The sequence below is a fragment of the Brachionichthys hirsutus genome, chromosome 1 (genome assembly GCF_040956055.1).
Source record: "Brachionichthys hirsutus isolate HB-005 chromosome 1, CSIRO-AGI_Bhir_v1, whole genome shotgun sequence".
Taxonomy (NCBI): domain Eukaryota; kingdom Metazoa; phylum Chordata; class Actinopteri; order Lophiiformes; family Brachionichthyidae; genus Brachionichthys; species Brachionichthys hirsutus.
In genome coordinates this window covers 15,600,196-15,615,891 of record NC_090897.1, presented here as the reverse complement: position 1 = coordinate 15,615,891, position 15,696 = coordinate 15,600,196, and the positions used below count along the sequence as shown (strand labels likewise).

General features: G+C 47.8%; 1 protein-coding gene across 1 annotated transcript; it reads right to left on the bottom strand.

Moving 5' to 3' along the window:
- Positions 1-914: 914 nt before the first annotated feature.
- bnc1 (basonuclin zinc finger protein 1) lies at positions 915-13,622 on the bottom strand. The gene is made up of 5 exons (XM_068739575.1): positions 13,608-13,622; positions 6,093-6,195; positions 5,359-5,594; positions 2,174-4,239; positions 915-1,680 (listed from the first exon to the last, which is right to left on the bottom strand). Exons 1-5 carry the CDS (start codon positions 13,620-13,622, stop codon positions 915-917), a joined length of 3,186 nt encoding a protein of 1,061 aa, XP_068595676.1.
- Positions 13,623-15,696: the final 2,074 nt, after the last annotated feature.

Here is a 15,696-nt window from a genome sequence, read left to right as displayed (position 1 = left end):
TAGTGATTCTGTTTCTTTCCTTTTCCTTTTTTACAACAGAACATCAGGAGGACAGTCAACAATCACACAGCAAAGGAGTTCACCCTGTTAATACTACACACCTGTCGTACAGCATGGAAGGATGGACACACCTGTGGACTGAATAACATCTTTGGTCAACATTAGCAGTTAGTAAAACAGTCAAGACAGTTCTTAAAACACCAGACAGTAACTTACTGAAGGACCTCACAACACAGACTCTTGAGGCGTGAATGTCACTTCACTCCTGCTTCAGATGAGTACATTATACACAGGATGTGGGCAACTGAAGCACCAGAAAAAAGAAGTCACATGATCAGGGATCAAGAGGGAAAAATTAATCGCACATAAGTGGTTGGAAGTCCTGGTGGTCCTCACTTAATTCACCTCGCCGCTAAATGATTTCAGCGTTAAATGAAACCGCCGTTGATTGACAACTTTGCCAGCATTTTGTGTGGTCAAAAATGTTTACCCCGCCATGCTCAGGCGACGCTCCCGGTCTATGTCACATATCTCGCCCATGGGAAAGCTGGGATATGCTCCAGTAACAATTTTGGAAAGCTCGTCGTAACTCCGAGTCGTCGTTAACTGAGTACTTTGGTAAGGGAGAATAACCTCTACTGCGTTGTGATAAGAACGAATGAGTTTCCTGACAGGTGCATGCTTTGATTGGTCTTCATGGGCTGTTTATGTCGTTTCTCTAAAACACAACTGGACCATAGATCGAGCCCACCTTTCTGTCTTTTTTCCACTAAATATGACAGATGATTGGACCACAGTGAGACATTTTAAAAGTGCTGATTGGTGAACCTTCCTTGGGTGCCTAATAATGGAAAATAACAGAAAGATATTTAGAACAATGGAAATCAGTTATATTATTACATGGGTTTAGATCCCTAATCATGGTCCACAGGGTCCCCTGAGCTTAGACCCAGGTTCCTGTGAAGGTTTGGGTTCTGGCTGTGGCGGTTTCTGCTCCGGACAGATGAGAAGGATGTCTCACAGCCGGGGACTTTACACTTGTGAAGGAGTCGCAGATGGACGGTCTTGAAATGGGCTCTGAATGTGCCCTTGTTGCTGTAAACCTTCTGGCAGACGTGGCAGGTGATTGGAGATCCTGCCCCACCTCCGTGAAGCCTGTCTTGTCCCCCACCAATGCCCAGTGTCCTGTCTGCCCCGAACGGTGACTCCTCACTCCCAAGCCTCCCCACACCAATCCCATCGCAGCTTTCATCGCTCTCTTCCATGGGGAGCACCTCCTCATCCTCTTCTGCCCCCTCCACTTCCTCACTACAGGCTCCGTCTGAGTCCCAAGAAGACAGAGCACCACCATTGCCACGAGGTGGGGCAGAGGAAGAGGTGCTCAGGTCAAGGACAGCTCCATCCTCTCCTCCACTTCCCAATCCCTCCATCTCTCTTATGGGTGATGCCTCAGTACTGTATGATGTGGAGGACATTTTGCTCATTGGGAAGACCAGGCCCATGCGATTGTGCCCTCGGAAGATGACGGAGGTCTGGCCGGTTGGGTCGTGATCGTGGCAGTAGTCCGGGCCAACAGAGTCTCTATCTCTGCAGTGGAATGAGGGTGAGTGGAAACTGTGGGCAGGGCTGAATGAGTCTTTGGTCAGCAGCTTGTGGTGCAGGTTCAAATTAGCACTGTGTCTGTTGAAATAAAGACACATACATGATATACACAACAGGCTGGATGTATTTGTGTTCCAGTATGCTTAAAAGTACCACAAGAAGATGAGCTATTTTGCAAAAAGAGAGTAGTTCATGAGTCAATATTTCAGTTTCTACCGGTTGTATTATCCCCCGTGCCACCGCATTGGGTTGCAACTGGTTTGGTTATCTGCTCATTGAATCCACGGCAGAGGAATACTGAACAAGGCTGACTAAATTTCAAACTGTGGAGATTTGCTTTTCTACGATGTCACAGGTCTCCTAATACAGTCAAATAACTTTACCCGATGAATCTGGAGTACTAGTACCACAGTCGGACATTTCAAATCTGCAAGCAGCTGAATCAGTTCCTTTGTTAGAGTCTAACAATTCTTCAATGTTTGAGAGAGAGACAGGACATTCATTTAAACCAACAACTGAACAACATAACCCACAACATCTGCAGCTAGAACAAAATACGATTGCTGCTCACCTGTCTCGACTCCTGCGGGACGGGAAGGCGGCGTTGCAGCCATCCACTGTGCACATGTGCATCTCCTTCAAGTGGACATTCTGGTAGTGCATCTTGACAGTGTAGGGGTTCTTAAACATCTTTCTACAGATCTCACAGTGGTGTGGCAAGTCTGCGTTGGCGTCAAGGCGGGACAAACCCAGGTCACCGTAGTCACCTGTGCCATGGTCGGCTCCCTCCCTCTCGTGTTCTGTGAGCTGTGGAGTACCCCCGTTTGTTAGCCTGTGCTCACACTCATCTGAACGGAGATCAGAAGTCTTTTCAGCTGCATGCAATGAGTTTTCATGGTCCCTGTCCTGCTCTTCATTGGGATCAGGCTCCCAGCAGGGTAGACCTTCATCACAGTGATTCTCCATTTGTCTGTTCTCAGATGGGAGGGGTACACAGGTGATGACCCCTGTTTCGGCTTGCCATGGTGCATCATTCTTGTACCTATTCTTTGACATGTCCTCACCTAAAGTCTGGTCCAGCAGATACTTGGTAGCTTTGCTTTCTTTCTCTTCACCAAGATAAGGCCCTCGCTTCTCCTCATCCCCACCTTGAATTGCGCACATATATGCCTCTGGCCGGGCACCATCGCACTCCTCCCTGTCCCTGCCTTGGGGAGGAACCTCATCCTCGGAGCTTCTGTCCGTATCCAGCTGCTCATCTCTCTCTACTACCTCCTTCTCTATCTTTATCGGCATGCTTGACTTCCGAGACTTTTTCTTTGGTATCGGATCAGTCAGGTAGGGTTCAGGGACAGTGATGGGTTTGACAGGTATAGAGGAGGACAACAGGGGGAGGGAAGGTAGTGTTCCTGGTGTATTTGCAAGCTCTGCTGGGGTTACCAGGCTGCGGTAAAAAGGTAGAACTGGCTGTACCGTTTTTAAATTGGGAAAGAGGATGCCACTCTGGCCCATGCTAGGGAATGCACTGCTGTGGAGTTTGGAGGTAGTGTCCACATGGCTTACCATGTAGCTGGAAACTGACTTATGACTTTCTGCAGAGCTGACAGGGCTTCCGTAGTCAGACCTCTTTTCTCCTTGAGAGCCCTCGTCAGCAGAGGAGCTTCCACGCATATCTTTGTCCCTGTTGTTACGGTTCATGGGCATGTGTAACCGTGGGTTTGGGTTGGCACTGTGGCGATTGCGACTACGCAGTGAGCTGAATACCATGTTGCAGCCCTCAATGGTACATTTGTGCTTAATCTTCAGGTGCACTGCATTGTAATGGATTTTCAAAGTGCCTTTGTCATAGAATGTCTTTTCACAGGCGTTGCAAAATACACGACCCTTCTTCAGAGAGTGTCCTCCCCCACTTCCTGCTGAACCCCCTCCACTGCCACTCCCATTCCTATCCAGAGAACGTAGCTTCCCTTCAGGGGACATCTGCATTACATCAGAGCTTATGGAGGGTGTGCACGGCGTGGATGGTCCGTCTGAGTAATTGTCACTGTTGGAGAAGTCCTCTGCCTCCATCTTTGTGGTGGCCAGACAGTCCATTGGCTTTTCTCCAGTTCTGTCGAGATCAGCAGTATACAAGACAGAACTGGATGCTAGCAAGTTGGTTTTTGGCAAGTGTGTAAGAGAGATGGGCTTGTCTTTCCCCAGCTCACCCTGTCCTTGATCACCCCGTCTCAGAATCTCCTGCTTCATTGATCCCTGGCATGGCTGTTGGTTCTGCACTGACCCTGCTGGAGAGGCCAGGAACGGTGCAGGAACAGAGCCCAACAGCTGGAATGGCAGCATGAAAGCCATGCCGTTGATGAAGTTCTCAAAATGATGCATGCTGTTGCTGCTCAGCTTATCAACTTTGGATGTAGTGAGGTTGGCAGCATTTCGTGGGGTGTTGCGTTCAATGAAAGTGCGGATATCTGAATTGGTGCGGGTGCTAGGAACCAAAACTGCCTGACCCTCCTTGTCCTGCAGAGCCATCAGCTCCACTATAGACTTGGTCTCACCAAAACGCAGGAACTGCTGCAGTGTGGCAATTTCCTCCTCGAATGTCATGATGGCCCAGCGGTCCAGCACCTTCCCTGCTACATCCTAGAGAGAGAGGAGTTTCATCATTAGCATTAAAAGTGTGTGTTGGGCAGCTCATGCATATTCACAGAGTGGGTTCCATGACACCCCCAATGAATGTGACTGGCAGGGCGGCTAAATAAAGGAATCAGATGGGCTGCTAATGCGAGCAGACAGTGCAGAACCCTGAGAACCCTCATTACACACAGTGTTTCATCCTGCAGGTCATTTCTCTTCATTTAAATCATGTGGATTTACTGGCTCGACGTCAGCAGACGCAGACAGAGAACACACACACACACACACACGATAAAGTATGCTAACACATACACTCACATACATCTGGACACGCAAGTGAGGGAGTGGTGATCAGAGGGCGGCTCTCATTGATCAGGCAGGTCCGCTCTCCTCACCGAGCAGTAATCACATGTGAGTTTGGGCATCTTTGAAACTGAGGAGCGGCTTCATGCCGTAACCATGATTAATATTTCATCACAGAGCATTCATTGGGCGCCTGTCGACGATTCTGACTCTACGTTTGCCATTAAATGAACTAACATGAATTAAATGCAGCACAGTTTGAATACTTGATGAAGTACTAATCAAGCTGGGAGCTCGCTCTGACATAGTGTAGGCTGAACAGGAAGTGTACCTGACGCCGTTTGGTCACTGCTGGGCCTGGGGGAGGTTTCCAGAGTCCATCACATCTCCAGTCCCTTCTCTGTCCTGCTTTATTCATGCTTCCTCTTTGTCTTTCTCAGAAGGACCCTCTGTCTCTCTCTCTCTCTCTCTCTCTCTCTCTTCATATCCTCCTGCCATCCCTCCCCCAGAATAGTTTTATATATTCAACCCTCTATCATATACAAATCTGACAGAGGAGTGTGTGTTGAAAACTGTGTGTGTTCTTCAGAAGCAGCTCTTCTGACTTTACTGTCAGCCTTCAGGTTCAATGTTTGGGTGGGATGTCCATGTCCCTGATGTCCTCCTTAGCACAAGGATCACTACGTTGACTGAGAATGCTGGCCAGCGGTTTATTATTCTCCTTCAGTGAGAAGAAGTTCATTGAAGGCTCTCGTCTCGCTCTGGCTTTCAGAGTTAATTCTAGCAGCATCCAGCTGTAAACATGGCGTGTCCCTTGCTCACCTGCAGCACGTATCCTCGTATGTAGTCCTGCAGAGTCCAGTCCAGTGCATTGAGGATCTGGATCACTTCCTCCTGCTTCAGGACCGAGAACAGGCGGTCCAGGAGGATCTTGAGGCGGATGGGGATGGCTTGGGTGCCATACAGCATGAGGCTGCAGATATCGAACACCACGTTGGAGTGCACAATCTCCACCTGGCTGCTCTGGTACATGTGATGCACCTTCAGTTTACTCAGAGCTACAAAACCAAAAATCAAAATTTCCTGGGTTAGATATTATGATAGCTCTTTTATGATAGCACCGATTTTAAAGTCAGTATGTGGAGGTAGGAAGACCTTAGCACAGGTTAGCAAGAAAATATATTCTCTCTTTTTTAGCGTCTGGAAAGATGACAGACGCAAATTAATACAGAATCCCGTTAAAGATACAGCGTAAGCTAACTGTTGGAGATAAAGCAGGCGCTAGCTGCTAGCTGCTAGCTGCTCCTTCAGGGCTAGTCATTGGTAGACAGTGGTAATCCACACCAGTATGTGTGACCGCTTGGAAAGCCACATCCTGAATTATATGAAGTCATGGGCTTAGATCACGTTGATCAGTGACAGACTCCGGTGGCCATTTTGGTTTTACACAGGAGGCCAGAACAAGGCTACAGCTGGACCAATGAAAACACTCCTCCTCCTCCAGGAAGATGTACCTGCAGGGTGTTCACATCACCTGCGATGCAGAGAACTCTTACCGTGTGCCACCCAGCCGTGTTTGCAGGTTTCACATTGTCTCCTCTTCAGCTTCCCGGGCTTGAAGCTGTCACATTTACAGTTCACCAGGGTGCAGCAGATCGCCTGTTAACAGAGAGCAGGGACACGCGCTGGATGAGGACACGCGTGTAGAGCATGTCATGTAACGATGTCCTAGTCCTGTTAACAGAGAGCAGGGACACGCGCTGGATGAGGACACGCGTGTAGAGCATGTCATGTAACGATGTCCTAGTCCTGTTAACAGAGAGCAGGGACACGCTCTGGATGAGGACACGCGTGTAGAGCATGTCATGTAACGAGGTCCTAGTCCTGTTAACAGAGAGCAGGGACACGCTCTGGATGAGGACACGCGTGTAGAGCATGTCATGTAACGAGGTCCTAGTCCTGTTAACAGAGAGCAGGGACACGCTCTGGATGAGGACACGCGTGTAGAGCATGTCATGTAACGAGGTCCTAACTTGAAGCAGTGTTCACTTAGTACATGAAGGCTAGCCTGTTTCTAGACATGAAAGTAATTTACTAAATTGAAATTGACTAAATGATGTAAACACGCATATATGTCTCAGATATGTCTCGTGTAATCAATATTTTTGTAATAGCTGTAAAACATGTGTTGATGATATTGACTTGAAATAATAAACCTTCATCTTCACCTGAGTTAGAATCTGAGTTTCAGGTGGATCAGGAACAAGGAATGTGTTTACTGCTTCACCGACATACACACACGCACGCACGCACACACACACACACACAGGTCAGAGGGCGGTGTCCATCAGTGCGTCTGTTCATGGCTTTGATCCCCTGGACATGCAGGACAGCAGTCTCTGCTGACCTGTGATGCTGCTGATCGGACAACAAGGCTAAAACACAAAACGCGACTCCTTCCTCTCTGATTGGGCAAGAAATAAAAACACATGAACACAGCAGCAGCTGAGGCGAAAACCTCCCCAGACTTATGATCAAAGCTCGTGTTGTTAGCGCTACATGCTGAAGCGCTGCCCGCTGCGCCGCTTCCCTCCCTCTGCATCTATAATTCATGATCGGCGGGGTTTAGCAGGCTCAGCTCCTCGCCGGGGCAAGCCCCCCGCTCCTCAAGAGGAGATGGAGATGGGTGGATGAAGATGGGTGGATGTACACCTGGTGGCGCCAACACCTCCTTCTCCTTGAAAAGCGATTCCTGATAAATGATGACCCGGGATGAAGGAGGCGGCGGCTACCTGGCCTCTCAACGCGGCGTGCTAGCTGCAGCCTTCACTCCCCTCCGTTTCCCTCCATCAACCCTCCTGTCAGGTTCCATCTCCGGACAGAAAGCTGCAGCTCCTCTGGACGGCGACGAGGAGCTCGCCTCTATAATCCCATCATTACAGAGCGGCAAGAACCAACGCGGCCCGATTAAGAGAATCCCAAACCTCCTGCTGCTGCTGCTAAACTACAGCTCCATCACCTGTAACACGCACACATTCTAGTGAACTACCGGGTTAATGCCGGTGACTGTCAGGCGTCGCTAACTACCTGGTTAATGCCAGTGACTGCAGGCGTCGCTAACTACCTGGTTAATGCCAGTGAAGGTCAGGTGTCGCTAACTACCTGGTTAATGCCGGTGACTGTCAGGTGTCACTAACTACCTGGTTAATGCCGGTGACTGTCAGGCGTCGCTAACTACCTGGTTAATGCCGGTGACTGTCAGGCGTCGCTAACTACCTGGTTAATGCCAGTCCCTGCAGGTGTCGCTAACTACCAGGTTAATGCCAGTCTAATTAGAGCAGAACTGTTTCCATAGATACCGAATCAGCACGAAGTTCCTGTGACGACCGTCCTAAGCGATCAACTGTGACGAAGAGTGTGAGTGACGAAGAGTGTGAGTTCTCCAGCAGCATCAAGATGGTTAATATCATTAGTAGTATTTAACCGTGTAAAGCCAAGAGTATCACCGAGTTTACAGACCTCAAACTCATGAATTTGATATTTTTGCTGACGTATAAAATCAGACACATCTTTGCATTTTCCGCGCACAAAAACAGGGGATGTTGCAAAAATAATAAAATAAAACTCACATATGAAATATTATTATTGTTATTAGGGTTTTTTTATTTTACTAATTTGTGAGAAGATTTAATAAACAATCTAGTTTAAAAAAAGATTGCTCTGGCAATGACTTCTTGTTTCAGGCTCCACAGATGTGAATATTAATTAAATATAAGATTTAAATATAGATTACATTTACTTTGAATCATGCGTTTAGCCAAAGCGATTTACAGGTGAGAGCAAATTAAAATGACTACAAATAATGAAACCAGTATTAGAGCCTGTCAGTGTTTGAATTAAAGTGTAAGAAATATTCTGAAGATGTATTTTCGGACAGAGAGAGAATAAAAGTAAACCCTGGTCTGTCCCGATAGATTATGCGGTAACGGTTAACCAGTTAGCAACAGAGCTAACTGAAACTGCATGCTGGTTCGGGTTGTCGTCAAGGTTAGTGTTAGGTTAACGTAAAAACGCAGTACTCAAAGAGAGTACGCCGGGGCTATGTAATATACTTAAAAATGTTACATTAATTAGGACACACAAATATCACAGATGTCACGGTGGCTGTTAAAAGTATTTATACATGAGAAAATAAAGTAGAGGACACCAGGTCTCAGTGACTTTTACTATTCCCCTAAACGGAGGAGGGCAGGTTTCAAACGCCGACAATTGCAGGCTAGAGTTGACCTGCAAAATACATTAAATTAAAAACAATTACATAAATATATTTTTTTTATTCTAAAGATATAAAAATATATATTTTTTACTAATTTATTTTTTAAATAAATAAGTACAAATGTATGAATAATAATAAGAGAAAGTTTATTTGAAAAAATATAGGGGGGAGGGTGCGGAAATTAAAATTAAATCCCAGCATGAATGATTATAATTAATTGAAATAAAAACATGCAATAAACCAAATTATAATGTTAGAGTTAGGGTTAAGGGTTAGAGTTAGGGTTAAGGGTAAGCGATAGGGTAAGGGTTTGTATTAGGGTTAAGGGTTATGGTGCAGCAGGAGCGATCACTGAGAGAAGAATGAAGAAGAAGAAGAACACTTTTCATTCTCGTAACATAGCAACCCAAAATCATTTAAATCAATGTCCTGAAATGCATCGGTAAAATATTATTGGATTATATCTATGAATAAAATCAGAATTGATAAACTCTTAAATACTCTGTTACTTAATGAAACGTCTCGTCAATGGATTTGGTTTATTTCAGGAATATAATTTCTCTGGACTCAAAATTTCCGAACTCGTTAACATTTCCTCTTTTTTTCCTCTCAAATATAAAATTAATTTTACTGTGAAATTATAGATTAATAAAAAAGAAAGAATATAATTACATCAAATGCAATTGATTTAAATTCATAGGAATTAGTTTTTAAACATCCTGTGATCAGATCCAGCTTCATATCACATATTAATTTAATCAATACATTTCAAGAAAAGCAATTAATTCAAGAATATAATTTTTATAAATGTTCAATTTATATATATATAAAATTTTATATTTAAATATTAAACATAGTAAATTTTGTATTTCAGTGTACCACGTTTCTAAATTCTATCATCCAACGAAAAGCTAGCGATGAAATGCTGAATGTTAACACACACACACACACACACACACACACACACACACAGAAAGTAAATGTCTTATCACAACCAGAACACACAGAAAACAGCAAGGAATTTCGTGGGAGGACGGAGTTCCTGGTACCAACCAGACATCGCCCTAATAATGCTGCGTTCACCAGTCACACCCCGTCAGCAAGAAAACCTGCGTGCGTGAGTGTGTGTCCGTGTGTGTGTGTGTGTGTGTGTGTGTGTGTGTGAGAGTGGGGCAGTAAATGTTAGCTGATGACAGTGTTAGTTAAAGTGAGGTTACGATGCAGCGCAGCAGGAAACCTGATCCGCCGTTGTCCCACTGAGGAAGAGGAAACGCTTCCACTCCTCACAAACCGTCACATGAAATGTTTCACTGCTAAGTCGTCCATTCTGATTCCTTTAAAGTGATTTCAATCTAAAAGGACCGGAGCGTCCCGCTAACATTCACCAGACCTGGAGGGGAGAAGACAAGCCCAGTAAATCCTGGCTGAGAGCAAGTACTGACAGGCTGAGCCCATCAAGAGCCAAAACACACACACACACACACACACACACACACACACACACACACCCCGCAGCAGGCAATGGTGAAGTCTTTACCTGGGTGTCCATGAGACAGAGGGTGGTTTCTCACGTGAGGGGGGCTAAGTCAAAGCTGGGCTGGCTCCCTGGTGTGTGTGTCCTCGTCCCGTTAGCGAACCAGAGGGAGTGTTTGGCTCCGAGACTAAATGGAGGGAACATGTTGGTACATTGAGTCTGAGAGTTTGGCTCCCGGCTACGCTCTGATTAATCTCACCTCCCTCTCCTCCTCCTGACTATCCCGTCACATCTGGCTGACAAATCCTCACAAGCCTCTTGGTGGCAGAGCGGACGTAGTGCTGCGTGTGTGCGTGTGTGTGTGTGTGTGTGTTTACAGTGGAAGCCTGAGGGGATGCTGAAGGGAGTAAAGGGCTGGAGACCCCTACTCCAGAACCGATCATGGACCAGCCATCAGGAACCTAATGAAGCTGATGAGGCTGGATACACAGAGTGTGTGTGTGTGTGTGTGTGTGTGTGTGTGTGTGTGCACTGAAGTTCTGCTCCTGGATTTCAAACCTCTTAATAACGTATTAAATGATGACAAATCAATAAATGTATTTAAAGACTAAACGTTTTTCTGTCTACTAATGAGCTGGACTAGCCGTTTGACAGAAGCACAGATCAAACGTGAAATTTCCTTCCTGTGGTCAAACACCATGTGTCTGTGTAACGTCCTGGGACCCGGAGTCCTCCTGTCTGGACCCGGAGTCCTCCTGTTAGGACCCGGAGTCCTCCTGTGTGGACCCGGGGTCCTCCTAGGACCCGGAGTGTGGACTCGGAGTCCTCCTGTGTGAACCCGGAGTCCTCCTGTGTGGACCCGGAGTCCTCCTGTGTGGACCCGGGGTCCTCCTGGGTGGACCCGGAGTTCTCCTGGGTCCCGGAGTCGTCCTGTGTGGACCCGGGGTCCTCCTGGGACCCGGAGTCCTCCTGTGTGGACCACACTGAATTTGTCTCCCAGCTATAGAGTTTTCTCATCACTCAGTTGTGACTATTTGTTCTATTGAAATTCAAAACAAAGTTTTCTACCAAACCCAAACTAGTCCAGTCAATTCTTCGTTTTGGCTCTCGGTGATGAACCTCGACCTGGACGATGAGAACCTACGCAGGTACATCATGACAATAAAATACTAGTCTTTGTTTTTACCCGCATCAGGTCCCGAGCAGACGAGAGAAATGACAAATGCATGTCCTGGAAAAAGTGTTCGGATTAAACTGATCAGCCTGGCAGAAGACAAACCACAACTCAAACCGCACAGTCCACACACACACAGTTCACACACACAGTCCACACACACAGTCCACACACACACAGTTCACACACACAGTTCACACACACACAGTTCACACACACAGTCCACACACACACTGTTCACACACACAGTTCACACACACACTGTCCACACACACTGTCCACACACACACTGTTCACACACACAGTTCACACACACACAGTTCACACACACAGTCCACACACACACTGTTCACACACACAGTTCACACACACACTGTCCACACACACTGTCCACACACACTGTTCACACACACAGTCCACACACACACTGTTCACACACACACTGTCCACACACACTGTCCACACACACATTCCACACACACAGTCCACACACACAGTTCACACACACACTGTTCACACACACAGTTCACACACACACTGTCCACACACACTGTCCACACACACACAGTTCACACACACACAGTTCACACACACAGTCCACACACACACTGTTCACACACACAGTTCACACACACACTGTCCACACACACTGTCCACACACACACTGTTCACACACACAGTTCACACACACACAGTTCACACACACAGTCCACACACACAGTTCACACACACACTGTCCACACACACTGTCCACACACACTGTTCACACACACAGTCCACACACACACTGTTCACACACACACTGTCCACACACACTGTCCACACACACAGTCCACACACACAGCCCACACACACAGTTCACACACACTGTCCACACACACAGTTCACACACACTGTCCACACACACTGTTCACACACACAGTCCACACACACACAGTTCACACACACTGTTCACACACACACTGTCCACACACACTGTCCACACACACACTGTTCACACACACAGTTCACACACACACAGTTCACACACACAGTCCACACACACACTGTTCACACACACAGTTCACACACACACTGTCCACACACACTGTCCACACACACTGTTCACACACACAGTCCACACACACACTGTTCACACACACACTGTCCACACACACTGTCCACACACACAGTCCACACACACAGTCCACACACACAGTTCACACACACTGTCCACACACACAGTTCACACACACTGTCCACACACACTGTTCACACACACAGTCCACACACACACAGTTCACACACACTGTTCACACACACAGTTCACACACACTGTCCACACACACAGTTCACACACACTGTCCACACACACTGTCCACACACACAGTCCACACACACAGTCCACACACACAGTTCACACACACTGTCCACACACACAGTTCACACACACAGTCCACACACACACAGTTCACACACACTGTTCACACACACAGTTCACACACACTGTCCACACACACAGTTCACACACACTGTCCACACACACAGTTCACACACACTGTCCACACACACAGAGAGTGTTCCGCTGCTACTAACACCAGCGCTGAGCTAATTGTTGCATTATGGCGGCAACAAAACATTAGGCTGCTCCTAAATGACATTCCAACGGGCCGCGGCGGCGGCGAGGAGCTAACGGAGGCCGATGGAGAGACGGGGGGACGGAGGAGTCGATCGGGTGAGGGTTAGAGGCTTCGTATCTCTGCTACGACGGGACGCAGAACAACGAAGTAAAGACCGGACTAATGCTAAAAGACAGAAGCGAATCCCGTCCAGGATGTGTGGGAGTCTGTCCCAGGAGGACTCGTGTCCGCCAGTCGCCTCCTGAGGTAGACGGACTTTTACAGCCCGCCAGGCGGCTTTCTGAACCCCCCCCCCAAAACTTTAGAAGGAATTTAGCGCAGCTCTGAACGCGTTACAACACTTTGAAGAAGAATACTTTTTGAAATAACCGAAAAGAGAAAAAAAAATCAATTAGATGAAAAATAAGAATGAAAACATTTTTGATCAGAATGTGATGATGATGATGATGGTGGACTGTGGAAGCCAGCGGCTGCTCCCCCAGCGTGATGCCAGACGTGTCAGAGTGGCGGCGAGAAGCCGTATCTTACCTCAGCCATCGTCATTCAGTCCGACGTTTCCAAGGAGACGGTGGAGCGAGCCATTCCACACGAGTCCCACAAAACAACTGGCTCCAACTCTGTCTGCTCCAGGACTAAAGAGCCACCACAGCCAGCAGCATCTCCTCAGCGCGCACGCACACACACACTCACAGCCACCAACGACCAGAGAAACACAAGAAGAAGTCCCTGTGCTGTTACTCTCACCGCACACACACACACACACACACCTCCTCTGCTCGGACTCGCTCTAAACTACTCAAGATGTTCAGCGCGCATGTGTGTGTGTGTGTGTGTGTGTGTGTTGAAACTGGGCACAGGGGATTGGAATGAGATCCTCCCACTCTGCATTCTCACCTCAGGAGCTGCCTGCTCCTGTGCGTGTGCGCTCACACACACACACACACACACACACACAGAGGTGAACATGTTCCTACACACATCCCCCTCGGAGTCACAGGCCAGTCCCCTCACAGCTGGCTGGACGAGGCCATGACACTCATCTTTCACAGAGATTTGATCAAAAGGACTCACAAAGGCTGGAGGCTCTCCTGATGCGGTCCGGGGAGACCCCCCCCCCCCCCCCCCCCTCACGCCCCCCTCCCCGGGTCTGAGTAATGCCCTAAATCAATGCTGTCCCTCTCGCGGCACACATCCCAGTTTGAGTCTGGATTCATCTCAACGCAACCCAGTGTGAGTCTGGATTCACCTCAACACAACCCAGTGTGAGTCTGGATTCCCCGTAACACATCCCAGTGTGAGTCTGGATTCACCTCAACACAACCCAGTGTGAGTCTGGATTCCCCGTAACACATCCCAGTGTGAGTCTGGATTCACCTCAACACAACCCAGTGTGAGTCTGGATTCATCTCAACACAACCCAGTGTGAGTCTGGATTCCCCGTAACACATCCCAGTGTGAGTCTGGATTCACCTCAACACAACCCAGTGTGAGTCTGGATTCACCTCAACACAACCCAGTGTGAGTCTGGATTCATCTCAACACAACCCAGTGTGAGTCTGGATTCACCTAAACACATCCCAGTGTGAGTCTGGATTCACCTAAACACAACCCAGTGTGAGTCTGGATTCATCTCAACACAACCCAGTGTGAGTCTGGATTCACCTAAACACATCCCAGTATGAGTCTGGATTCACCTAAACACATCCCAGTGTGAGTCTGGATTCACCTCAACACAACCCAGTGTGAGTCTGGATTCACCTCAACACATCCCAGTGTGAGTCTGGATTCCCCGTAACACAACCCAGTGTGAGTCTGGATTCACCTCAACACAACCCAGTGTGAGTCTGGATTCACCTAAACACATCCCAGTGTGAGTCTGGATTCACCTAATCACATCCCAGTGTGAGTCTGGATTCACCTAAACACAACCCAGTGTGAGTCTGGATTCACCTAAACACATCCCAGTGTGAGTCTGGATTCACCTTAACCCTGTGCACAGCCTTCGTAACAAGTTGTGCCTTGTGCCGAGTGTCTCCCGGGGGGGTTCACGCATGACAGACACTACATACGTGTTCCTCAGGGAGGACCGGCATCAGAGGTTCTGTTCCCACAGCGCTGAAAATGGAAACCGGCGGACAGTTTGGAATGTGTGACCGGAGTGAAAACCCAGCTTGTATCTGCTAAAGACGTTCCAGGTCTGAATCAGCTGTTCTACAATAAGGAATAGTTAAATACGGCGTCGAGTGAAGAGCGCAGGTTCTACGTTCTCTGATATGGTAATCTGCCTTTCAACGCTTTAAACACGGAACATGTGTTTATTGTCACGCTTGAAGTGTTTCTTCCTCCATCAAGGCTCACTGGGTTGATTCAGGGTGAGCCTGGTGACATCAGAACCGTTGGTAGACGCGGGATCCCTGGTGACATCCGAACCGTTGGTAGACACGGGATCCCTGGTGGCATCAGAACCGTTGGTAGACGCTGGATCCCTGGTGACATCAGAACCTTTGGTAGACATGGGATCTCTGGTGACATCAGAACCTTTGGTAGACGCGGGACCCCTGCTCTCAGCGCTCACGCCGGACGATTGATCTGGGTCCTCCTCCCATTATTCCTGCTC

Bases quoted from the DNA above. Each gene is read 5' to 3' on its own strand.
- bnc1 (XM_068739575.1), bottom strand. The intron at 5,595-6,092 runs GTAAGAGTTCTC...TTGGTTTTGTAG, and splicing joins ACACGGCTGGGTGGCACACG to CTCTGAGTAAACTGAAGGTG. The intron at 1,681-2,173 runs GTGAGCAGCAAT...TTATTTCAACAG, and splicing joins TCCCGCAGGAGTCGAGACAG to ACACAGTGCTAATTTGAACC.